This window comes from Engystomops pustulosus, chromosome 11, assembly GCF_040894005.1.
Source record: "Engystomops pustulosus chromosome 11, aEngPut4.maternal, whole genome shotgun sequence".
Taxonomy (NCBI): domain Eukaryota; kingdom Metazoa; phylum Chordata; class Amphibia; order Anura; family Leptodactylidae; genus Engystomops; species Engystomops pustulosus.
The window spans coordinates 60,351,271-60,378,516 of record NC_092421.1 but is presented as its reverse complement, the minus strand read 5'-3'; the positions used below and the strand labels follow the sequence as shown (position 1 = coordinate 60,378,516).

At 41.3% G+C, this 27,246-nt stretch overlaps 2 protein-coding genes across 9 annotated transcripts in view; one reads left to right on the top strand and one right to left on the bottom strand.

Annotated features, from left to right (window-relative positions):
- ZNF518A (zinc finger protein 518A) overlaps nucleotides 1–27,246 on the bottom strand; it is a 157,398-nt gene that overhangs the window by 21,110 nt on the left and 109,042 nt on the right. For 2 of the 5 annotated variants that reach the window (XR_011850669.1, XR_011850666.1), the window contains exons 4-5: nucleotides 5,296–5,478; nucleotides 3,374–3,898 (exon numbers count right to left, since the gene is read on the bottom strand). The gene's annotated coding sequence lies outside the window, so the exon portion shown is untranslated. Of the gene's footprint in view, nucleotides 1–3,373; nucleotides 3,899–5,295; nucleotides 5,479–6,613; nucleotides 6,761–27,246 lie in introns of those variants that run through there. The other 3 variants (XR_011850667.1, XR_011850670.1, XR_011850668.1) reach the window with 3 other exon arrangements.
- Nucleotides 1–27,246, top strand: part of BLNK (B cell linker) — a 125,554-nt gene that overhangs the window by 35,078 nt on the left and 63,230 nt on the right. For 2 of the 4 annotated variants that reach the window (XM_072130015.1, XM_072130014.1), the window contains exon 3: nucleotides 3,699–3,745. In XM_072130015.1, coding sequence (XP_071986116.1) covers nucleotides 3,699–3,745 — 47 coding nt within the window. Of the gene's footprint in view, nucleotides 1–3,698; nucleotides 3,746–8,996; nucleotides 9,137–27,246 lie in introns of those variants that run through there. The other 2 variants (XM_072130019.1, XM_072130017.1) reach the window with 1 other exon arrangement.

Below are 27,246 nucleotides of genomic sequence, written 5' to 3'. Positions count from 1 at the left end.
CTGCTGATGAGGGAGCAGGGGAACGCCGCAGAGCTACACTCCCTAGGTTCATGTCTGAAGTTACTGGGACTCGTGGTAGAGCACTGTTGAGGCCAGAACAGTGTGAACAGGTGATGTCGTGGATTGCGGACAATGCTTCTACCCATTTGTCCACCAGTCAGTCTTCCACGCAGTCCACCCATGTCACTGAAATCAGCACTCCTCCAGCTCCTCCACCTCGGCCTCCTTCCCCCCAGTCTGCCCCCTCCCAGGAAAATTTAACATTTGAACCGGCATACTCTGAGGAACTGTTTTCTGGACCCTTCCCAGAGTCACAAACCACTTGTCCGGTTGCTGCTGAGCTCTTTTCCGATGCCCAGGTTTTCCACCAGTCGCAGTCTGTGGGTGATGATGACATTGTTGACGTAGTGGAAGAAGTGTGTAAAGAGATGTCAGACGATGAAGAGACACGGTTGTCAGACAGTGGTGAAGTTGTTACGGAGAACAACAGTGGCCGCACACTTAATATGGTGGTGGTGCTGAGTGTAGGATTCTCAATCCACATTCAAATTGTATGAAGAACATGGCACACCGGTATTTAGTCTTTTCCAAATGGTTATTTTTATTCCAGTGAGTATATCACATTGCAAAAAGCCTTCACCGTGGTAAATATAATTATAGGCGACAAATTATTTCACATCATAATTAATTAGCACAACATTTCCGTCATCTCGACCTTTGTCAAGTAGGATCTGACTATTGAGTTGTGTCACATAGAGGTAAGGTGAGACTGCCTCACCTTACCTCTATGTGACACAACTCAATAGTTTCAAAGCTGGACATGTGGCACGAACTGGCGCTGTACGCCTTGGAGGTTCTTGCCTGCCCTGCCGCTAGCGTGTTGATCGAGCGGGTTTTCAGTGCAGCTGGTGGCATCATCACCGCTAAGCGTACACGCCTGTCGACTGACAGCGCTGACAGGCTGATGCTTATCAAGATTAATAAATCCTGGATTTCTCAGGATTTCCATTCTCCACCAGGTGAAGGAAGCTCAACCAGAATAATTTATGCACTCCTCCTCCTCATTTTCCTCCTCTTTGTACACTAAAGCAGAGGAAACTGGCTATTTTTTGCCAGGGCCAACTGGCTCCAGCTATAGTACTCTATGTATTCAATTTTTCTGGAGGACCACCTACCTGCTCCTCTGGTTTGAAAACTTTTTTGGACTGCCACATACAGGCACTATCCAAATTTAATTGTTTCCATAGCAGCCTCCACGCGTCGTCTCCATAGCTGCCTCCAAAAGTCGTTCATATAGCTGCCTCCATACATCGTCCCCTTAGCAAACAAACTGTGTCAGGCAGAATTTTGGGTTGTTTTCATGGCTTCCACATCAACTTTATTAACTTTGTCGCCACCCTGCTGTGTTATCCACAAAATATAGTGGCAAACTTTTATCATTTACCGATATTATTTCAGCGCTTCTTGCACATCTGTTTACATTCCCCTCACCCGCCATATCCTAAACTTATAAGAACGCTACTACACTTGATCTTATACAAAAGGTTCTTAGAAGTGCTGTTTGGGGAGGACCCGAGAGACAGGGGCGTGGACAGGCGAAAGTTCTACTAACATAGTTTTAACTGCAGCACCTTTAATCTACTACTAGTTCACTGCCTCCATACATCGTCCCCTTATCAAACGAGCTGTGTCAGGCAGAATTTTCGGGTGTTTCACCAGATACATAGTGGAACTCGGCCCATCTGTCGCCGCCATGCTGGAGACCTGAAGTTTCAATCATAGAAGCAATATGGATGCCCCATACTGTCACTCCCCTTATCAAAAGAGCTGTGTCAGGCTCATTTTTCGGGTGTTTCACCAGATACATTATGGAACTTGGTCGCTATGTCGCCACCATGCTGTGTTATCGACTAAATATACCGTCAACTTTTTGTTCACATAGGAAATCATTTCAGCGCTCATGCTCACCTCCTTTGGTTCCTCTCTGCCGCCTTAACCAGGCAAAATACTGATACATACAGTGCTACACGTTATCCTCGCCAAAAGCAATTTTTTAAATTGGTTTGAAGCCTAAATTGAGTCCATTTGTGGTATGTCGCCATGCCACTCTCTAGCCTACCGCTGCTGCCTCTGCATGCTGTCTTCTATAGTGTCAGGGTCAATTATTGGATGTTTTAGATGCTATCTAGCCTCATTCGGTCACTCTGTCATGGCCATGCTGTTGCCCATAATTTTGGCATAATGGTACGGCTAAGCAGTCTCAGAGGCATCCATGCATGCTTCCCCTGCTGTTTCCTGTCCATTTCCGTGGTGTTTCCATCCTTTTCTGAGGTTCCCAGGTGTTTGGCCAAGCTTCCCTGTGCAGAGCCTTGGTCCCCTTGAAAAATGCTCGAGTCTCCCATTGACTTCAATGGGGCTCGTTATTCGAGACGAGCACTCGAGCATCGGGAAAAGTTCGTCTCGAATAACGAGCACCCGAGCATTTTAGTGCTCGCTCATCTCAATTGTTGCTTCTACTAAGTTTTGGAGTTTTTATACTTTTCATGAGTTTTATCCTAAATAAAGAGAGTGACTTAATTTGCTGTTTCTGCTCTCACTCATAGGTTTTCTATCCATCTGCTATGTGTAACCTGCATGCGGTGTAATGCAGAATCAACATGTTTATCAGGATTGTAGAGGACCTATATTTACCTGCCATCTGCTTACTTATAGGTCTGCAAGCAACAAGACGCTGCTAAATAATGTATAAACCATATGTTATAGGAGATGATAGACAGACAGGCAGACAATCAGGGTCATAGCTAGTGCATGCTGGCAGAGTGAGTGCCCCGGGTGTTTAATACAAAAATGGGGTGAACCAAGCATCAATCAGATGCTATTTTCCCTATCACAGTACTCAAAGACCCAACATCTATCTATCAACCCATTTCTAGGGTCCAAAAGGCGCCTCATGTTACATAAATCAGGGTCACAATGATATTACTACAGCAATACCAAGTACAGTAGTTTGCCAGTGACATAGCCAAGAGCCTAGCCTCAAGGTCTGGTAATGCCAGATCAACCCCGGTATCATTGACAGTGTGGTCCTTGGTGACACTGCCATGTGTTGTAGAGTAGAAGGCTTTGCTAATATGCCAACGCATAGAGAGATGGATGTCCCTGTGCATGTCGTTGTGCCCATGAGTAAAGGCCGTGCCAACATGGATACAGGACATGTGAGATACAGAAGAGGGCAGAATGGGACCATGCTAGTGTCCTATACTCTTCGACACCATGGATGACCATCGCAGGACCCAAAATTACTCTATTCTGTCCTTAGTGGGAGAAATGATATCACAATGGTATGAGATCTGGCTTCATGTTTTATGTTCAATCATTTTATTGGATTTTGTTCATATATTTTTTTTAACAAAACAACATTTAAGAATACATTAAAAATAACAAGTACAACGTATATAGTACATATACAGAATCATGTAGGAATACAAATGACTTTCCTATGACCCGGGATATATGTGCGATATTATGTAGACACAATTTTATTTAGTACCCCCAGTGCGATCTATCCGCGTATCTGATATATTGTATGCCAATATTCCGGACCCGATGGAGAGACATAATGGGTTCTGGTTTCATGTTTTATAATCTCTTCCCAAATTAGTCCTAATAAATAACACATTTTTATCATTTTTTTTTAGAATATGACAGAACACGACCTACATAAGTTTAACATACTTTACCAACCGTGAGTATCTTATCTTAGTACGATTACTGTTGTGTATGTTTAATGGGATTCAAAACATCGGTCTGCAGATCTTTGGTCAAAAAGGGCATCATATTGGTCAACGAGTCTTCGCCAGTCAGGCACCTTGGTCGGGCATCTATTATGGTGGCTTATCTGAAGTGGAATGAAAGGATAAGGCATGTTAAATCCAAGGATGGCCTATCTATCCTTCTCCTTCAGATCTTCCATCATAGGACAGATGTGACATCACCCTATTTATCACATGGTTGACATTTAGCTTCCAAATTGGTGGCTTTGGCCTTGACCTTTAAAAATAAACTTTCACTGCAATTTTACTCTGAAGGGATACCCCTGCCATTTGGTCAACTGTTTTTAAGAGAATTTTGTGAGTATGCAACAATAAAGCAACATTTTTAAAGGAAGAAGATTGGTGAGTGCCGTTTCTACTATCTTTTGATATTACTATTGGGTCTCATTCACATTTTGGAACCAGAGCACCACCTCATTCCTTGATGTCAGATTTATGCCTTGAAGATAACTATGTCTTCACATCCAAACATGACCATGGAATAGTGCCACCCTACCTTTCATCTACTACGACTCGCGACTCTGAAGGGGTTATACTGAGTTAAATTGTTATTGACCATCTACAGAATATCAATCACTAGAAGGGAATGAGATCCAGTTCTCCTAATTACTGAGATCAACCTGGAGCTCCATTAATTTGTGAGAACAGGATTCCCATTCTGGTGATCGGTGGAGGTCCATGAAGCAGGACCCTAACCAATCAGATTTTTACCCCTATCCTGTGGAATCAGTCAAACTTCTTTAATGTACAGGTTTCATATGCAAAGAGTAGAGATAAGTGGATCCGAACTTCCAACTTGGGTTTGGGTGTGCCCTGCACGACCAGGACATATTGCCAGATTGGCTGCCAAAAAGCCAGTCCGGCAAATTGATTCCCCTAACAATTAGCTATGGATATGATTGGCTGGGAGTGCAAATATGGGATTTGGGTGCGTCTGTGCAACCAGTCTGGCAATCAGGAAGCCCTAAAATAGCAGTCTTTGGATCTCTATAAAAATAAAGATGAAGAGCCATCTATTGTAACCAATACAAAAGTTCCATATCAGCAACATGGGGTTTTGATTTCTATGTCTTCCTAGTGAGACCTGTCTCAGATCTGCCCTGTGGTGTAGACCTGTATATGGTGGGGGTCACTGGACAGTCTCCCTCTTGCTTTCCATGGGGGGAAGGGGGCGTTGGAGAGTATAAAACAATATAAAATAATGTTCATTTAAACCCTACGTCATCCCATTCATCACACCAAGAAATAACCTCAAATCCTTTGCGTTATGTCCCTTGTCTTATATTTCTCTATAAAGCACGTGTGATGGCACAAGCATCTTAAATCAATCATCTAAAAGAAACATCAATAGCAACCAAGACAATAATGAAACCACTATGTAGAGGCATCTACAAAGGTTTTTTCTCATTGGGTTGATTTAAAAACCTATATTAAAAGTACACCGTGACATTTTGACCATCACCTGTGGTGTACGTCCCACCGGAGCACATCACTCATAGTCCAGCTTCAAACTTCTTTCTATAGCAGATTTCTAAAACTTCAGTAATATTCTCAAAGAGAAACCATCAAAAATATGTCACAAGTTGGTCCAAAAGCAGAATGACTCATCAAAACATCGACTATAGAAAGTCCGACAGAGCAAAATCTGAAATAGAACAATGTGCAAAAAAAACAGAGTTATTACAAAGGACGTGATACAATGCGATGACATAATAGTTCAGGCATCAAGGAGCGACTCCAGCGTCTGGTCAGCATCCAGGAGATAGGGCACTTTTTGGCTTCAATAAGTTGATTTTTCAAACACATTTTCTACATTAATTTGAAATGTCACGTCTGAGCAAAACCTTTTTTGCTTGTTTAATGGTAAAATTGAAATTGTTAGATGTTAGAGTAATATAAGACTTGTACCAGGTCCAGTTCGCTACGCCACGGCTTTATAAATGGAGCAGATGTGGACCACATTAAAAAATCAGAAGACTAAATAAGTTTCTACCCCTCAAAACCATGAATAAAAAAAAAAAAAAAAAAAAAAACACAAAAATTCAAGAAAATAATTGTTAAAAAAATTCCCTGTGAAACAACAGCTTTATCCACATAGATGGGTATAAAAAAATATACAGGCGGTCCCCTACTTAAGAACACTCGACTTACATACGACCCCTAGTTACAAACGGACCTCTGGATATTGGTAATTTATTGTACTTATTGTACTTAGTCCTAGGCTTCAATAATCAGCTGTAACAGTTATCACAGGCGTCTGTAATGAGGCTTTAGTGTCAATATTGATTCTTATGACAACCCAACATTTTTAAAATCCAATTGTCCCTGAGACCAAAAAAGTTCTGTCTGGGATAACAATGATAAAATATACAGTTCCGACTTACATACAAACTGAACTTAAGAACAGACCTACAAACCCTATCTTGTATGTAACCCGGGGACTGCCTGTATAAATAAAAATAATTGTACTTAACACAATAAAAGGGACTCCAAATTAGTAGGGATGAGCGGAGCCAAACTTTAGGTTCAGTGTCCTCCCTAACCTGAATGCGTTTAGTGATGGGCTGTGATTGACCAGCATGACACCTAGTGGGCAGCCATGTCTAGTTGTTAGGGGCATATTGCCTTCTCCGCAGCCCATCAAGCATTACATCCGGGTTAACGTAAAGTTTGGATTTGCTCATCTACTGACAAGTATGCTAAAAAAGGGTTGGCCACCAATAAGAAAGTTAACCAGGCTAAATACAAGACCACAATAGGGTCAATCAAATTACACTTACCCCGGTATATAGTCAGTGGGAGTGTCTTGACCTGCTGGCAGCAGAGCTCGGACTTCCTGTGACATCCTGGGTCCTGCTTACTTCAAGTGGGTCAAGGGGCAGTGCAGTCACCCCACTCCCATGTTAGTGCAGATGTCCTTACCGCACTTCTCAAACTACCAACACGGGAGTGCTGATTACAGAGGGGCGTAGCCTGCATAGAGTAAGAAGTTCACACAGACTCCTTGATCTGTTGGCAGCGGACAGGAAATGGTACGTCACAGGAAGTCCCGAGTCCTGCTGCTGATGGGTCACATGACTCGTGACTACAAAGAAATTGTTACTAGTGTATGTACAATATGGGTGACACCATAGGTCTCCTTCCCGCTAACTCTTCTCTAGCCCCTATCACTTTGGCATCAGTACAGCCCCTGTCCATTGCATTTCTCATATTGTATGAACTATTATTTGGTTTGAGTGAAGGCATTTCAGCATTTCTTGCCAAGTTATATACTTGCTTTTGTAATATTAATCTAGTGATTCACTGGTGACTAAGTGAAAACAAAAACGACACACACCCTGTTACCCTATACTCCACAGTAAATAAAACTTTTTAAGAAAAGAGAAAACATTTTCTGTATATAATATAAGGCCTTAGCAAATCACTATACTGTGCACTCACAGTATCAGACATTGACAGCTCCCCCAAATATCAGCCTGGATATGTAGACAGTCAGAACAGACCAAAAAGTAGTACAATATAATCTTTATTAATGCATGATATACACAACTACACAAAGTTTAAAATCAATTAAAAGTACACAAGTACCAAAAAGACACAGGATAGAGTAAGTGCAATGACTTTACTCCATCCTCCACCATATAAGACAAACCTATGTTACAAGGATAAATGCCTAGATTTACAACTAGTATCCGTGGGCGAGTCCACAATATTATGCAAAGTTCATATAAATGCAATTGATAAGCACATGAGCAAGATATAAAGCCCTTCCTGCCAAAACACCAAATGCTTCCAATCAGATGGATACGGTATGTAAACACATGACAATAAATTGCAAATGCAAAAAAATCACTACCTATAACCATGTAGATGAAGCAAAATGGGTCAACCCAAGCAAGGCCTGACGCCCAAGTAGCACAACAGGAAGACAAGAGGCACAATACACACCAAACACTGGGTATCGGTAGGGGTGGGAGGCTCCCCACTTGTATCGTCACTGCATGCGACTTCCTAAGCTCCTGAGCGTCATAAAAAGATCATGATATAAATGAATACATGACAATGTTATACTGAACCCTATTCCCCAATTCTGCCTACAAAAAAGGTTGCACAGTCCTCAACATGTGGGAATTGAAAACGTTAAGAGGTTAAGTGGCCAGCAGCCTCCCCTCACTCATGAAATGGCCAGCAGCAGCCTCCCCTCACTCATGAAATGGCCAGCAGCAGCAGCCTCCCCTCACTCATGAAATGGCCAGCAGCAGCCTCCCCTCACTCATGAAATGGCCAGCAGCAGCCTCCCCTCATGAAATGGCCAGCAGCAGCCTCCCCTCACTCATGAAATGGCCAGCAGCAGCCTCCCCTCACTCATGAAATGGCCAGCAGCAGCCTCCCCTCACTCATGAAATGGCCAGCAGCAGCCTCCCCTCACTCATGAAATGGACAGCAGCAGCCTCCCCTCACTCATGAAATGGACAGCAGCAGCCCCCCTCACTCATGAAATGGACAGCAGCAGCCTCCCCTCACTCATGAAATGGACAGCAGCAGCCTCCCCTCACTCATGAAATGGACAGCAGCAGCCGCTCCTACCTAAAGAAATGGACAGCAGCAGCCTCCCCTCACTAATGAAATGGACAGCAGCAGCCTCCCTTCATTGACAACAATTCCAACAGAGCCCCTCATCAAAAAATAAATAAATTTAGTACTTGCTCTCACATACTCTGTATATCATCTGAGTGACACTTAATCATGTGGTGGTGGCACCCCCTGATGATATCATACAGTGTGTGAATACAGAGTGCACAGACGTGCCTCTGCCTATGCACACTTTTAATCAATTGTAGTTGGTACTACATGCATATAACTAATTAGTAGTCTTCCCCTCACAGCCCCTTCTGCTCAGCCTACTCCTGCTCTATAACATGATGCCTACAGATTACAATGCATTTTCACAGTAAAAGATGCATTTTAACGTATGGGAAATCTCCACTCTGTTTTCTAAGTAGTATTTGTTAACTTCCTCTCTAAAAGTGAATCCAAACAGCTGAGTGAATGGCGCTGCATTGGCAATTAGAATTCACTTTCCTTCATTTAATCATTAACACAACAAAATGAGGAAGCATGAAGCAGAATTCCAGTGCTTCTAGTTACAAATTGATCAGAAGAGTCAGGCAAATAGTCATTTGTTTGTGTCAGAAGGAAGGATCATAGTGCACTCAGGTCGACAGCGGCGAGACATTACCGGATGAACGCAACAGCGGGGAAAAGGAAATGTATCGAAATCAAGTCAAAGGAAAGACTACAGGGTACGTCTCACTGATCTTTCATTTCATTTACATAAATTTATTTTTGTATTTTCACATTTGTCAAGGACGATGTGACTATTAGAGGCAGTGGACGCAGTAGATGGTTGTCCTCAATTGAGGTATATTTTGTATTAAGCATTTGTAATGGGAATGGATGGGAAAAAAAAAAAAAAAAAATCACTGAATAAATGTATTACTATGGCCATACCATACACACCATGTTGGGTAACACCAATCAATAAGTGAGATATTCACTAGGAAGAACAATTGTTTACTTAACTAGGATCTAAATAATAGGGGCCAATTATCTTTGCATTATTCTTGTTCTGTCAAACTTTGGATGAAAAATTTTAATATGTTTAAACATTGTATGGTACCTATAGGTTATAGATGCAAAGTGGGTAGAGTTGGGGATTTAAGGATCTAACAGGTTGGCTCCAGGTTTCAGTAGGCCCCTGGGCGGCAGAGCCTCCGTGGGCCCCTTTGCAGTGAACTCACGCGGCGGCATTAAAAATTAGAAGCTAAAACAGTCTCCTGTTCCCTAAAATATTCCCATGCTTATTTTATATAAATCCCCCTTACACCCTATGGATTAGATACAGCCCTCTCATGGTTATTTTGTGTTCAGCTCCCTCATTTTATATAAGCCCCCCACAGACCCTATGGATTCATTAGATACAGCCCCCTAACCCCTATGGTTTTCTTTAAGTATAGCCTTATGTGAGCCCCCCCAGCAGCTCTGGGCCCCAGCCCAGTTCTGGCGCCAGTCCTGTACTAGCAGATCTAGACTTGGGTTTTTATTGCAATAGAAGATCAATTTTGGCTTGAGGGACATCTTGACAAATGCCCACCAAGTCGGTAGGTCATAAGAAAGGTATCTCGGTTTATAAAGAGTTTAGATAAGAGCTTTGGTTCATCATTTACTGTAAACTGCAATAGATCATCTCAACAACATTGACTAATGGAAGTTTTCAAATATGAAAGATGGCCTCATCCAATATAGAAACCTTTGCTGTCTGAAATCTGGCAAACAAGCCAAACAGTGATTTTGTTTTAAAGGGAACCTGTCACCAGATTTTACCCCATTAAACTACTGCCCCCCTCAGGTAGGGTATGAAATGTCCTTCCTAGAGTTCCCCCTTCTATAAAAATCAGAAATAAATCAACTTTTGCCAGGCTGATGGAGGAGGTAGGTCAGTTTAGATGCCTAGATCTTGGGCTCTACAGCAGCTAGAACCATAGTTCTGGAATCAATAATAGATGAATATCTTATCTTTCAAATTGCATCAGGCGCTCGAATCTTTGAGCTACAGAACCAGAGATATGAGCAGGTAAATTCATAATTGTAGATAATACAATTCCTGCCTTTTTACTAATCTGCCTTTAACTCGGGTTCTGTGACCCACAGAAACACAGCCCTGATGTGATTTGAAAGATAAGATACTCACCTTTAATATGATCACCATGGCACTACGTACTATAGAACCAAAGATAGAGACACCTGAATTAACACCTAAAGCGTAACTAATTTTTGCCTGAGAGGAGTCAGACTGAGAGGCTGAAGGAGTAGCTCCATGGCAGAAGCCCATAAGAAAGGGAACATAAGCGAGGGAATTCTATAAAGGACAACTCACCCCATACCTGAGGGGCTAGTAGTTTAGTGGGGTAAAATCTGGAAAAGATTCCTTCTAAAAACGGATGGTCTTGGGAAGGTACCTGAAAATATATGCGTCCGTCAATGTATTAGATCACTAAAAAGTGACTGAAAAGTCACTGAAGACCTTTGTCCAACAGATAAGAACATATGTGACAGCTTTTCTAGGTAATAATTCATTTCATAGATTACAAAGTAAATCTAGAGAGTCCACTGTCCTCGCAAGAGGTCTGAAAGAGGATTTCCTTTTTTCATTTTGTTAACACCCTGGCCAATGGATTTTATTTTTTGTTTTGTTTTTTTAAAGTAAATCTACCCCATATATGCAGAGCCCATATCCAAGTACATTTACATGTACCTGGCGGGGACCTCCTGAAACAGGATCCATATTCCTTTTTACTTCCAACATCTTAGTATTTTAGGAAAAAACACCTTTTTAAAAGAGGTCTTTTAAAATGATACAAATGAGCCTCAGGGGCTCCTGGCTTCTTCACAGAAGCTCCTTTTAGATTAATTGTCTTCCAATCATTCCCACTTCCATTGGCGGGGGGGGGGGGTGATGGACAGAAACATAAAGGCATGAATACTTAGCAGAAGACAGAGCAAGAAGGGTTTTTTGTGACATAGTCAGGATCCCCGAGGCTCATTCACATAATTCTAAAATACGTTTTTCCTAAAAACTTAGCTATTAGAAACAAAAAGAAGAATGCATCTTGTTTCAAGAGGCACACGCCAGCAAGTAAGTATACACCCATGTGGTACATTATCTTTAATATTAGGAAATTTGGAAAGTGAGAAATAGGGGTACGCTAAAGATACTTAAATGGAGTAAAGAGCACACACCCCTTTGTATAACTGAATACACGTGCAGAAAGGTCAGGTTCAATGTGGCTTTGAGGAAGTGCTGCAAACCATCAGTTAGGTGACTGCTTAACCAATCACTTCCTTCGATGTTCATGTGCCATTCATTTGCACATCACTGCCAAGATCAATGATCGCTTTAAGCTCTGGGGAATAATGGGCATGTCTGAAAGACACCAGAAACTCCAGTAACCTGACTTTGCAGCAGTGGAGATCTATTGGCAGGTTGAGGTTTTTTCATTTTAGGTTTTTAGAATTGGCTGCTCCAATGGCAATTGTCACTTTTGGAATAACACTTTCCATTTTAAAAACCTGGTTTCCCGTTTTCCTCTTGAGAAATGTAACTACATACTGTTACATCGGTGCCTGTATTATCCACTTCTCAATAAGTACTACTGAGCATTTGTTGCATTCTGTCTTTGCTAGTCTGAACACTGGTGTATTCCTTTTCTAGCGCACTTGATTGATTTCAACCACACCTGTTTGTCTCCTGTGAACTCTGCTCAGGTTCACCAACAGTTAATCCACTGTGATCAACAGAATCTCTCTCTACTCTCATTGCTGCACTGTCTGATGTCCGAAAAATGAGCTATTCCTTTTCTGGTCTGGGGCTTTGGCATCTCATCAATCACTGTGATTGTCTCTTTAGTGATTTTGCATTATTCTCTTGAGTCTGACCCATACTTGACGACCACACTTTCTTTGTATTACTGTTTGCCGCAGGAAGGAAACGACAATTAGTTGTCTCCTACTGATTTGGTTAGGAAGGGAAATTGGGCTAGGACAGCTGGGAAGGGGGTTTAGTCTCAGGGCCTACTGTTTTTGCCTATTCCACCAGCCCGTTGTCAGACCCTGCATAACACATACATTTGGCACACTTTTTGGATTTGTTTTTAGGCTACCAATCATCTGTTAACATCAATGAACAAAATTTGATTGGCCATTACTATCTGATTGTGGATGACAGGTCTTCTGCCAGAATCATATCTTGGCATAGTGCAGCTCCAAGTGGTCTTACACAAAGTATACACTACTTACTATGTATTTTAAAAAAAAAAAAAAACTCCCCAATGGCTAAAAATGTTCAACCAAGGATGGATTTAGTTCACTTTCGTTATATCCACTGGCAATAATTATTCAGGTGCCACCTGTTCCCAATAGTAGATTAACCTGATTACAAGTGGGTTAATATAGAGAAGACCAATCTGAAATCCCTGTTTGATATGCAATTGCGCTCTTATTTGACATTAATTTTATTTATTTGGGGACTATTATGTTGTCATCCTGCCATCAAACAGCTTTTGCTCATAAAAGCAAGCGGAAGGGTAGAAATACATTTACGCGATTAAACATAAAATGATTGCTCCTGCAAGCTGTAATTTAAACCAATTACTCGGCCCCTTCATCTTCGCCTGAGATGTAGATGAGGTCATGGGATTAAAAACGCAGAGCAATCATTACATTTAACAGTTTTATTTTTTCGTTAAACAGTTTTTATGTGGTCTTCGGTCATGTTTTAACTGGATATATCTCTCTTATCGAAAAAATAACAGAAAATCTGTAGCGGCAATCAAATAGCGTCCTGAACCGTACGGAATTGTACGGATTTGTAACGCTTGTGTTGTAAGCTACATGGACTAGCAGGATAAGTACTGAACCCTAATAGACTACAGTATAAGTCAATTGGGGTCTCTAGGAGTGCAAGTGGCATACAATGGATGCATTGTGGCTTCCATGCTAAAGAATGAACAGAGCCTTACTGCTATATAAAATTCTCAGTTTTTGATTGGAAGAGATGAGATATCCCGTATTTTTCGGACTATAAAATTTTCTCAGAAATCAAAAGTGCGCCTTATAGTCCAATGCGCATTATACATGAACCGTACTTACAGACAACAGCTGCCTTGAACTGTGCACACACTTATAATCAGGTGCGCCTTATATAAGTACCTAGACCAGTGATGGCAAACCTTTTAGAGACCGAGTGCCCAAGCTACAACCAAAATCCACTTATTTACTGTGAAGTGCCAACATGGCATTTTAAGTAGTAACTTATTGCTACCTGTTCTTCCACATATTTCAATCGTATCAGCCCCTGGGGCAGCCAATACAGTTGAAAGAAAGAGTGCTAATTCAAACTATCATTGTAGCTTCTCTCCAGGGTCTCTCTGTAGAGGAAGAATGATGGGTCTAGCAGGCAAACCTCAAAAAGATACTGCAGCCCTGTCCTCACCTTCTCACTTTTCCCGCAGTTGCAAACAGCCAATGAAGTGTCTTTAAAAATAGCGCTTAGAGCAGCATCTCTAAAGTTGCCTGGGACTGCAGGAAGATTTGGTGGATTTGTTCCTTTCTGGTGTCCTGGAGTGATAACCTGAGTGCCCACAGAAATGGCTCTGAGTGCCACCTCTGGCACCCGTGCCATAGGTTCGCCACCACTGACCTAGACGTTTTAGCAGGCAATATTAGCAGGCGTATTTAGCAGGCAATATGATGGTGCAATATTGGAGAAGGCAACATTTATGGGGGCTGTACTTTACTTGGTGTTGGCAAGTGGCTTTCTGTGCCATCCCTATCCCATCATCTTGAAATAATGTGCTCCGTCTCGGATGGGGAGGGGCAGAGGGCAGTGATGAAGATGGGAGCCGAGGTATCAGAGAGCGCCATTTAACGAGCAGTCCATCCTCCTACTCAATAGTTGACAGAAGCAGAACTGGGTTCCCTAATTAAATGGACATTGCTTGGAAAATCGGATGCTTAAAAGTTTTTTAAGATGAGGGAGGGAGGGCTGAGCAGATGAAGCGTCACTCAACAGTATTCACAATGTACAGGTCTCAGATCTGAAATCAAGACAATATTCTTATTACAGCTCAGTTAAAGGAATTTAAACAAGTTTACATCCACAGTATAAGGGATAACAATGTGATCCGATTTCTGGTGTCTACACTGGTCATGGTACCATGTGTCCTGCTATCTCTGGCACTCCTATTCATGGTTTGTAATTGTGCCATAAGTAGCCGAGCAACGTGCTTACCAATATCCGATTGCTCCCATGAAATTAAACATAGCAGCAGGACACATGCTTAAAATATTGTGTCATTCAATTAATGAGAATGGGACCCCCGTTCTCTAGATCGCTGTTGATCCCCTAGGGATAACGTACAAACTTGATAAATCCAATACAATTTGACTCAGTTTTATTGCCCTTTTAAGTCCTATAACTCAGTGATGGTCAGTGTAAAATACCAGAGTGTGGGCAGGGACTCTCTAGGCAGACACTTCATGATCCCTCTAGTGCTGTGAGATGTTGTGTGCTGGCAATGTGTTTAGATTATCTGGGTACAGGGTTTATATACACTCTTATTTAGCTTCTGAACATTCACTAGTATCTGACACATAGAAAGTGAGAGAAGACAGATCAGAGACAAGATATGGATGAGATCCATAAGATTCATATAACATACAAGTACATTCTCAGCCCTGCTACATCTAAGTCACATAATACACTGCCAGATCTGCTGTGCCTCCTTCCCCCTCCCCTGGATAAAGATCTTATCGATCTGTAGCTTGTATATTTACTGTCCTCACGCTGCTTGCTGGCAGGAAGTCTGTGTGTGTGTGTGTGTGTGTGTGTGTGTGTGTGTGAGCTCATCCTGGAATGCAAGGGTGTAGGTTGGAGGTAGATATGAGTTCAGTGCAGCTTCACACAAGAGAACTATCTGTCCTGCCCGACCCTAAAGTCTCAAGATTAAAGGTCGGATCCAGGAAAACTGAAATTGTGTACACCAGAACTGAGACATGTCGGAATTATATCTGTAAAATCCTGTATTTTTGTTAATAACAGTGAATTAGAGAATGTGTCATTTTGTTATCCTGAGTATATTTATGTATCTGGACTTCGTGGGAATACCCCTTTAAATATTAGGATCCTCCACATGGCTCCAGATCATTCAGCAACCAGCAGAGTTTTGATTTCCGCTCTGGGCTAGAGTACTGGTTTCAACTTGTAAGAGCTAGCACAAGATAATCAATGTAAAATATTAATGATGATACTTTATTAATAAAAATACTCCATGTTTGTATATAGTGGCCATACCTTTTAACCATTACCATTCCCCCTGTCAAGGAGATATTAATTGTGAATGTATAAGATTGTAATTACCCTATAGTTAAACCAAACTTTGTTTAAATATATGGCATCTACTGAAGCGTCCAGGCAGCTTTTATGACATCCTGGAGCATTTACAACCTGATAACCTCTGAACTGAAGACTGGTCTGTTCAGACCCCAAAGGACATTTGGTCTCCCTCCCTCAATCTCAACTTGAAAAACCATAGTGACTTCATTTAGTTTAGTAATTTTCATTTTTGTAATTGCGCATTTTTTTCCGAGCTCATTAACTGTCTGAGATAATCTTAGGCCAAACATAAGTATACAAATAGAAAGTGTGAGGTGTGCAGTTATCAGCCTAGACTTTGCCTTCAGAATAATTGTAAGCCTACAAGGAAACAGATGACTGGAATTCCCCAGCCGCTTATAACCAGGAATGTCCAGCATTTAGTTTGTTTTCTTTTCTCGCTTTAGTGAATCTTAAAAAAATATAAAAAATACCCTTTTATTAAGACTAATTGGGTATTTTCTTTATGAGTTAGTGACATCATGTGTATAGGTCCCATGACCTATATGAAATTCACCCATTCAAGTAAATGAAGCTTGACTGCAATACCTAGCACAGCCACTATAGTATGAACAGTAGAGTCCGAATTCTTTGGCCTCTTTTAAAATGCAAACCAGCCTAGCCAAAGTACCTTATATACTCGAGTGTAAGCTGACCCAAGTATATGCCGAGGCCCCTAATTTTACAACAAAAACCTGGGAAAACCTATTGACTTGAATATAAGCCGAGGGTGGGAAATGCATTGGTCACAGCCTCCCCATTATATAGCCTGCCGGACCCTGCCCCATACTATATAGCCAGCACCTGCTCCCCAGTATATAGCCTGCCAGCACATATCCCCTAGTATATAGCCAGAACCCTGCCCCAGTATATAACCAGCCCCTTGCCTGAGTATATAGCCAGCAGTGGGGGAAGCCGGAAAGGTGAGTTTTGATATATTTTTTTTACTCCAGTATAAGTCGAGTTTGGCTTTTCAGCACATTTTTTTGTGCTGAAAAACTAGGCTTATGCTTGAGTATATATGGTATATTGTTCTATTTGGTCTTTACAGTTTCTATGTAGTTCTTTCTGGTTATGGAATATTAGTAAAAGATGACCTGTAAGACTCCATATACCTGCAAAATGTCGTCTGCAAAGGCACCCTCCTCACCCTGTAATAATTAAAACTAAGAAATTTTTTTTAAAAACGTGAGCTGGTCTGTGTATTCCCGGAGATCAACAATGTCCCCATTTGACTGTATTATCAAGTGCCTGTAGTAATTCAAGTCCAGCTCACCTGTCTGCAAAGGCTCACTGGAAGTATAAGCAAGTCCAAAAAAATTGAAGCAATCCAGCTTCGTGTCCAAGCGCTACTTGATTCTTTTTTGGTTCAAAAAAAAAAAACATCCAGAAGTGCCTGGCTGTAAGACAACTGGCTGTCGTAGGAGACTCGCCTCCCTTTGTCCTTTCGACAATGGTAAGCAGCACAAAATTAGATCCTGTATCAAAAATGGAAAAGATATTGGAAATTCCCACTAACCCTCTTCCAATGCACATATGGTTAAAATAAAAAAAATTAAAAAATCTGTTGTTTGTTTTTGTTATAGAATTTTTTAACTCTCTTCATTTCACCATGTTCTGGCGCTTATAACTTTTACATACTTCGGTGTACAGAGCTGTGTAGCAGCTCATTATTTGTGAGATGAGATGACGTTTTCATTGCCATCATTGCCTTTAGAGCTCATTTTATAAAAAATTTTATATGTTGCAAAATGGCAAAAAAGTGGGGGTTCGAACATTTGGGCCCCACATATTAGAAAACCACTGTTAATAAATTCCCTCTAACGTGTCATCAAACCAGATTGGCTTTGGGTTTCTCCTAAGGACATATCGCCTAAGAGCGAACGCGCAACCTATGGGGCAATAAAACAAGAGTTCTCTGGGTGGGGGGATATTGGGGAGAATGTCATTAGAACTGACAATGTAGAAAGCGAGCATGACATCAAGGTTGCATAAGAATTTGATGAACACTGCAGTTTTGTCAGTTTTTATAGTATTTAATAGCTTTTTTTATATTTTACAATTTCTCACATTTCTTTTCTCAATTTAAATTTTTGTATTTTTAGTGAAATATTACGAATTTTTTTTTTAGATTTCTATGGGAAAATTGTTACATTTTGATTTTAAAGATATATTATTTTTTTTAAAAATTATAAAAAGCTAAGATGCAAAAAACACTTTATATGAAGCCATTCTTATACTTTATAATCTAGCTTCTATTGTTACTGCTATTTATTTATAATGTTCCAAACCACATGCACTCCCTGTCACCCGCCTGTAGCATCGCCTCATCAAAAGGTATACTGCAAGCCCAAATATAAATTAATGAACAAAATCTCAAGGTCTTGAAAATCTGGTTTGAATAGAAAAAAACTATTACAGACTTATGTACTTTTTACAATGCATATAGCTCTATCTTGTGGCAGAAAGTGGAAGTTCATCTTAAATTTGACCAAAAAAAATAACGTTTAAAAAAAAATTTACCATTTTTCTTTTTACGGGAGATAACTTTGAACAACTGCAAACAACTATTTGTAGACAGGTACAGACGCATCTACATACAGTCATACAGTGAGAAAGACACTTTTTACAGAGTATCTGTCATAGAAAAAAACTTTTTATAGGTTGTAGGGCATGAAATTTAAAGCACTGCTGTTGGATTAGTTACCTAAATCTTGCTCCTTGCACCTATGTACATCTGCCTTCCCCCTGCTATCAGCCTCTGGCAGTGATCTCTCAGAAGGCTGTTCCTATGCACTTTCTGTCCTCTCTGTGTGGAATATGGAGTGAGAATGTACATGTTAGACAGCCCATCTCTCCCGGCACTGCTCAGCTAAGCCGAGTCTTCTCATAGCCTCTACCAGCACTTAGTCATGTGCTGCCAGGAACCCTAACTAATGTGATAATAACACACCTACACTCGTATCTCTCCCTGTACACCCTCAGCTTTCCCTACAAATAATCCACCATAGGGAAGCTGCAGCTCCTGATCAGAGTCTTCCCTCCCCTTCATCTCACACTCAGCAGCCCCATGTGCTGTGCTGCAGTTTAGGAGGGATAGAATAGACAGGATAGAGGAAAACATGGACAGATCGACAAAATGGATGGGTAGCATAGAGGATAAATGAAAAGATGGATAGCTAGAATGGATGAATAAATAGGGGTTTCTTTGGTCAGAATGACGGGTAAAACCTTAAAGTTTATGTTTTTCCTGTTACAGTTTTAAGTCTACATATAGTAGTTCGAGAACCACTTAAAGGAAATCTACCAATAAAATGAAACATGATAGACCAGCAGGGAAGGTTTTAGACAAAGTGGGGCCCTGGGCAAAACTAACATTGGGGCCCCAAAATAAAACTATTTTATCAACAGTCAAAGTCAGTAAGAGGCTCCTTTAGGCCTGCACAATAATAACACTTTGTAGTTTAAACAATAGTAGTATGGTAAGGGAATCTGTAATAAAATACAGTAATTTAAAGTACATTATATATAGATAGCATGATATAAGATAGATACATATGAGCGAGATACAGTAGAAGATAGATAGAAGATTGATAACATATAGAAGATAGATAGAAGATAAATAGATAAATAGACAAATTATAGGAGATAGATAGATAGATAGAGTATCTTCACCCGGGCATTCAACCAAGGGATATTCGCCACCCCCAATATCCAGGCACTGTTATTGTGGTTATCTTCTTATATTTGTTATCCATGGCCTCCTTCCGTCTAAATTCAACTTATAAAATTATTCTAATGAAGTTGCTTCACGGGCTGTTACACTGTCCCCCTTCCTCCCTCAGCACTTCCCCCCTCTCTCTGCCTGATGTAATCTCACAGTGGGAGGGGGGGTGCTCCTGCACAGTGTAAAAACCTCTGAAGGTGAGGCTTTGAAAACATACCCCCAGAGCCCTTAGGCTCATTAGCATAATTGTAAAAGTTAATTTTAGAAGGAAGGAGGCCATGGATAACACATATAATATTATCACAGTCACGGTGCCTGGATCTATGAGTAATGTCCCTGGTTTATCATGAAGGATTTTGATATTAGATTTCCTTTAAACAAAACAGACACTTTAAATGTGTAATTTTCCATCCTACACCAGGATCTCATCCACTTCTGCCATAGTTTGCAGACCATTTTCCAGTCATTACATAGACATTTTCATCTATTAGCCTCCGCTGTATTAAAACAGGCAAGTCAGAACACGCATCTTCAACAAATGTTATTTCACTTCAAGTCTGTCTTCAATTATCATCTAAGAAAACCCATTTCCAGCAAAGGAAGTTGTAGGAAGTCATTGGACTTTCAATCGTTTGTCTTTACTTTAAAGTCAAGTATAAAACATTTATTCTGCTTTGGATTGAACAATGGCCCCAGTGTATGGAGCGTCGGTGCAGGAAGGTCCTAGACCGCGACTTCAGTAATAGAATATAACCAGGTCATTGCTAGAATGTGTCTATAATTCTTAGAACTTTCAAAGAAATCAGGGCTGATTTTAGAGGGGAATATATTAGGTAACTGCTCAGTTATCCTTCTTTTCTTTGTATCCCCAAAAAAACCTAAACACAATATAATGGGGATCTACTGTCTGGAATCTACTTACTGAAGAAGATCCAGGGTAGACTCCGAATGTCAGTGATATTTTATATCTACTTTTATCCAGGCTGTGAGAATAAAACCTTTATTTTATTACTATGCCAACACTACTGGGGGTGTAGTAGCTTCCCCATCCAGCGGGCTATTCCTTGAACCTCGTGAATCCGAGGCGACTGTGAACCCAGCAGCGGAGTGGATCTAGTGGAGCTCTGTACTTGCAGACTGGCTTTCAGAGCTCCTCTGAACCCGAAGCTACGACGGGAGCCACTCTACATGCACGGGCTTCCGCCACTGGGTTCACAGTCGGCATAGACGCAAAAGGAGGCATCTCTGCAGGTGACTTGAGAAACATTAAAGGTAGCAGCGTGTCCTAGCAGCGAGACCTGTCAATCAGTAAGAAGGAGGCAGGACAATGCATGTAAAATATAATATGTAGGACTCACTTTGTGCGATTGGACTCCCATCAGGTGAGTTGCATACAAGTTTACAAACGGATTTTGTAACATTACAGCCATGGAAAGGAATCAATTAGGGATAAGGGCAATGCTTTTTAACCCCTTAATGACCGCCGTATCGGGTTTTTACAGTGGCCACTAAGCCACTTCTTCTCACATGCCACATTTCTACGTCAGTGCGTGAGAAGAATATTGCAGGAGATTAAACTGGCTATCCTCACGTCCAATCGTTGCACCTACCACCCGATCTGCCTTAATAGGTAGATCCGTGGTGGTAGGTTTCCTTTAAGCTGATAAGGGGTTAATCATAGTTTGTAATAAAGTATTTATTTTGGTTGAGTTAATTTAAATGACAGGTTCTCTTTAAGAGCAGTGAGACTGTGGAACTCTCTGCCGCAGGATGTTGTGATGGCTGATACTTTGTACATGGTCAAGAGTGGCCTGAATGTCTAAAAATACTAAAGGTTATGGAAACACGACAGAGTCATGTGTGTGAGCCGAGGGTTGTAGCAGAGCCGTGTGTATGAGCAAAGGGTTGTAGCAGAGCCGTGTGTATGTGTGTGAGCGAAGGGTTGTAGCAGAACAGTGTGTATGTGTGTGAGCGAAGGGTTGTAGCAGAACAGTGTGTATGTGTGTGAGCGAAGGGTTGTAGCAGAACAGTGTGTATGTGTGTGAGCGAAGGGTTGTAGCAGAACAGTGTGTATGTGTGTGAGCGAAGGGTTGTAGCAGAACAGTGTGTATGTGTGTGAGCGAAGGGTTGTAGCAGGCCTCGTGTGTGTGTGAACGAAGGGTTGTAGCAGAGCCGAGTGTGTGTGACCAACAAGGAATATAGACTTGGATGACTAAATCTGGGGTGAGTCCTATAGACCAGAAAATATGGTAAATGCGCTACATGAAGAATTTCATAAATGTGCTATGTGCAGATTATCTAGGGCAGTGGTGGCAAACCTATGGCACGGGTGCCAGAGGTGGCACTCATAGACATCTAAATGGGCACCCTTGCCATCACCCCAGGGCAGAGTTCGCCAGACAGGACTCACACCCCCTGCAGTCCCAGGCCGCCATTGTAGAAGGAAGCTACAATGATAATCCAAACTACTTCTCCTTCTTTCTACTGTATTGGTGTCCTCAGGTGCCTATACAATTAAAACCTGTGACAGAGCAGGGAGTAATAAGTTACTGCTTAAATTGTTGCATTGGCACTTTGAGGAAAAATATGTGGGTTTTGGTTGTAGTTTGGGCACTCAGCGTCTAAAAGGTTTCCCATCACTGATCTAGGGATTTGTGTGTTGAAAGTTTATCATTCTGTTTACACTAATTACCCATCATACAACATAGTAAACTATGCAGTTAAATGAGTTACCATTCAAAACATTAAAATCTGATTAAACCTGATACTGAATTTATAAAAATAGGTAAAATATTAAGCTCAGAGGTGACGTGCACTGGCATGGACCCTGAGACATCAGCAGTTATGTGCTAACTGGCCCATAACAGATACCAGGAGCTCAGATCCCTGAAGGTTGGGTAACATACAGAATTTTGTTATGAATCTCTATAATTATTGTATTTTCCAATTTGAGCTACCTTTTAAAAAATCCTAGACTTCCACATTTCTTCTCTAGACATGTAGGGTTAAAGCACAAGCAGAAATTTCATAGTGCACTTAACAGCTGAATTAAGGATGAGGGACAGAAGTAAATATGAAATGAATATGCATTGATCTTCTGACGCTTCATTAGCATTTCATTTGCATGTGATTATCTCCGCAGTCTAGACCATCAATCTTACCGGAATGTATGAATTTATAATGTTCTTTAAAATGTCATAAACCGGGCAAAACTTTGCATAAACACCAGAAATCCTGACAGCTGCTATACCTCTCCCCATTACTTTACTACTTAGAGTAGTTTTCCATCTATTCACTACTTATGCTAGAAGTTTTTGTTTGGAATTTATTAAATATAAAACCACTGACAAAAAACATTCACACGATGAGACTAGATAACAGTTATTTGCATTATCCCTAATGTACGTATGTCTTAAGTTGCTTACTTCACGCTCCATAAAAAAATTTAAAAAACACAAAACAAAAGTTGACATTTTTAAAACATATACATAAAAATATCTTGTGAATGTTCACTTCCTGGTCTTGGCTACTACCGGTATATAACGGACTAAGCATTTTTCCTTCCTTCTAAAATCTACTTATGCAAATAAAACTATGCAAATGAGCCAGGAAGGCTCTAGGGGATGTTACCAGAGCCCCTCCATGAAGTAGCTTCACAGGCTGTTACACTGTGCAGAAGCACTTCCCCCTACTGTGTGCTGAAACTTTCTCTGCTGTGTTGATATTACATTCGTCAGAAGGAGGGGGGCGGGGTGTTGGAAGAGCACAGGGGAGACAGTAATAGCACAGATGGGCTCTCGTAACATCCCCAGAGCCCTTCTGGTCCATTAAGATAATTTTAAAAGTTGATTTTAGAAGGAAGGAGGCCATGGATAACAAATATAAGAAAATTCCCAAATTATGCTTGATTTTGAAAGTAGATTTCCTTAAAATTTTCAGTATATTACAAATTACAAGATCACTGCTTCAAATGGGGATAAAAAAAATACACAAATAAAAATGACAATATATATATAAATTACTGCAGTTTCATTTTGAAAAAAAGTTTTACCTAAAGTAAATTAAACAATTTCACTTCATTATGACAATAATTTTTGTTTGAAAATACATATAATTTTAAAATTTCTAGTTGGTTTTCTTTTATGTTTGTTTTTTTTTATTCCTATTCTTAAAATTTCTACGAAGACTTTGACTGTATATTATAATTCACCGGAAGACCTCAGCATCCCACTGTATTATAGCCTTTACTTAGCAAACTATGATTCTGTATCCATTTATCCTGATTAGCAATTATGTCAGGGTAAGGGCATATGCACACAACTATTCCGATCTTTAGGTCGGCTGCACACAACCATTCATGGACTCCCTGTCTACTAGACGAAGAGCAGCGCCACTACTGTAAGAGCTACAGTTAGACTGCCAGACAGGGAGTCCTTGCATCATATTGCTGTATGAGGCAAGGACTCCCGTTCTCTGCAATGTGTGCAGTCTATGGCATGGGTCAGTTTCTATGGACTGCAAGCTATCAGTGTCATACCTTCACAGCACAGGATGGGAAGGGGTTAACATAAAGTAGATTAGAACATTGCATAACAGTGTACACTAGTTATCTTTTATCTACATAAACCCTTTAACAAATTACAATATCAAATGCCAAATGTTTGTTATGTTACTTTGACCCAGGAACCAGAATTTGTGCCAGCTGATACCCACCGTTATCATGTAGTGCCAGGCAGTGGGAGACATGTATCACTCCTATTGCTTTCTTTTTTTTGTGAACATTTTTGTGAGATTTTTCACAATTTGAGACTTTTTCGGCGCAGAATCAAGCAGCCTACCTAGCTGTCTCAAGGATTTGATGCCATGTGCCAGATTTATCTTTGTAGCCCAGATGTTTGTTCAACTTGTGAGACTTTTGGGCTCCGAAATTGTCCCATTCTTGCACCTTATATGTGACAAAGCAGAGCATGCTAGATCCAGACATACCGTATATACTCGAGTATAAGCCGACCCGAGTATAAGCTGAGACCCCTAATTTTACCACCAAGAACTGGGAAAAACTACTGACTCGAGTATAAGCCGAGGGTGGGAAATGCATTGGTCAAACCCCCCCAGTAGTATACAGCCTGCCAGCCCCCAGTAGTATACAGCCTGCCAGCCCCCAGTAGTATACAGCCTGCCAGCCCCTAATAGTATACAGTCTGCCAGCCCCTAGTAGTATACAGCAGCCCCCAGTAGTATACAGCAGCCCCCAGTAGTATACAGCAGCCCCCAGTAGTATACAGCAGCCCCCAGTAGTATACAGCAGCCCCTAGTAGTATACAGCACTGCCCCCAGTAGTATACTTCAGCCCCTAGTAGTATACAGCCTGCCAGCCCCTAGTAGTATACAGCAGCCCACAGTAGTATACAGCCAGCCTGCCCCCACGGCCCTTAAAAAAATAAACTTATATACTCACCCTCCGATGTCAGCGCAGCTCCCCGATGTCGGCGCGACTTACCGATGTCCCCGATGTCAGTGCGTCCCGTCTTCTTTCTTCTCCGCGGCTCATCTTCTCTCTTCCGGCATGGATGCGGCCATCTCTTCTTCTAGCAGGCGCATACTATGACGCGGCCGCTGCTGACGTCATAGTATGCGCGGCCACTAAGAAGACATGGCTGCGTCCATGACGGAAGATAGAAGAAAGAAGAAGAGCCGCGGAGAAGAAAGAAGACGGGACACGCTGACATCGGGGACATCGGTAAGTCGCGCCGACATCGGGGAGCCGCGCTGACATCGGAGGGTGAGTATTTAAGTTTCTTTTTTTTTAAGTGGGTAATTTTTTTTTGTTATAGACTTGTGTATAAGCCGAGGGGACGTTTTTCAGCACATTTTTTGTGCTGAAAAACTCGGCTTATACACGAGTATATATGGTACTTTTGTAACTACTATTTGGGACTAAAAAAAGTTGCACACCACAAAAAGTCCCAAAAGTGAGACTAAAGAGGCAGCTCATCACATGTATCACAAAGAGAAAAACTTAAGATACAGTGCCTACAAGTAGTATTCATCCCCCTGCAGATTTAGCAGGTTTGATAAGAAGCAAATAAGTTACAGCCTTCAAACAAGAGCAGGATTTATTAACAGATGCATAAATCCTACAAACCAAAAAGTTATGTTGCTCAGTTAAATTTTAATAAATTTTAAACATAAAAGTGTGGGTCAATTATTATTCAACCCCCCAAACCACCAGAATTCTGTTTGGTTACCCTAAAGTATTAAGAAGTAGTTCAGGCACAAAGAACAATGAGCTTCACATGTTTGGATTAATTATCTGTTTTTCCAGCCTTTTCTGATTATTTAAGACCCTCCCCAAACTTGTGAACAGCACTCATACATGGTCAACATGGGAAAGACAAAGGAGCGTTCCAAGGCCATTAGAGACAAGATCGTGGAGGGTCACAAGGCTGGCAAGGGGTACAAAACCTTTCCAAGGAGTTGGGCCTACCTGTCTCCACTGTTGGGAGCATCATCCGGAAGTAGAAGGCTTATGGAACTACTGTTAGCCTTCCACGGCCTGGACAGCCTTTGAAAGTTTCCTCCCGTGCCGAGGCCAGGCTTGTCCGAAGAGTCAAGACTAACCCAAGGACAACAAGGAAGGAGCTCCAGGAAGATCTCATGGCAGTGGGGACATTGGTTTCAGTCAAAAAAAAAATATGAACCTTGCACAGCAAAGTGTAACGCCAGGTAAAAGTAATGGTCGACACACTCAAAACAAGTAATCAAAAAGCCAGAAAAAGCAGTGTGTCACTGACATAATGGGTTCAGAAAAACATATCAAATTTTATTTGTATCAAACACTGAACACAAACACATATCTAAAATCAATTAAAATTGTACCGAAGTACATACAATTATCTACCATGTTGTGCACTGTAGTTGGTGCAGAAACAAGACACCTCCTGAATGGGCAAAATATACCCAAGCCACCCCTAAGTATTGAAAAAACAGGTATAAAGTGCAAATGCATATATCAAGCTGCCATAGAGGTAAATGCTAGATAAATGGATGCCTACAATGCAATCATGGTATACATTCAATACAGGTAATGGAGGCAAACCCTAGTGCAAAATACAGATAACCTGGCAATAAGCCAGTAAAATAGCAGCATACAAACGGGGTGGTAAAGTGGTCAGGAGGTGGAGGGCTCCCCACGCGTTACGTCTCCAACTGGAGACTTCCTCAGGGGTAAAAGATGCCCCCTGTGTTGCTGGGCTCCCCTTATATACCCCCTACGTTTCACTCACCCTCAGCTGTAGAAACATGTGTTCAACATTGTGTCCCTGAAAACCGGAAGTAGCATGTCACATGATCACGGAAACCGGAAGTAGCATGTCACATGATCACGGAAACCGGAAGTAGCATGTCACATGATCGCGGAAACCGGAAGTAGCATGTCACATGATCGCGATAGGTCACATGATCAAGGTAAATATGGTTACTAGGTGACCGAATGATACCATACAGTGTTAGCTACTATCGTCAAGCGACCAATCTAACACTGTATGGTATCATTCGGTCACCTAGTAACCATATTTACCTTGATCATGTGACCTATCGCGATCATGTGACATGCTACTTCCGGTTTCCGCGATCATGTGACATGCTACTTCCGGTTTTCAGGGACACAATGTTGAACACATGTTTCTACAGCT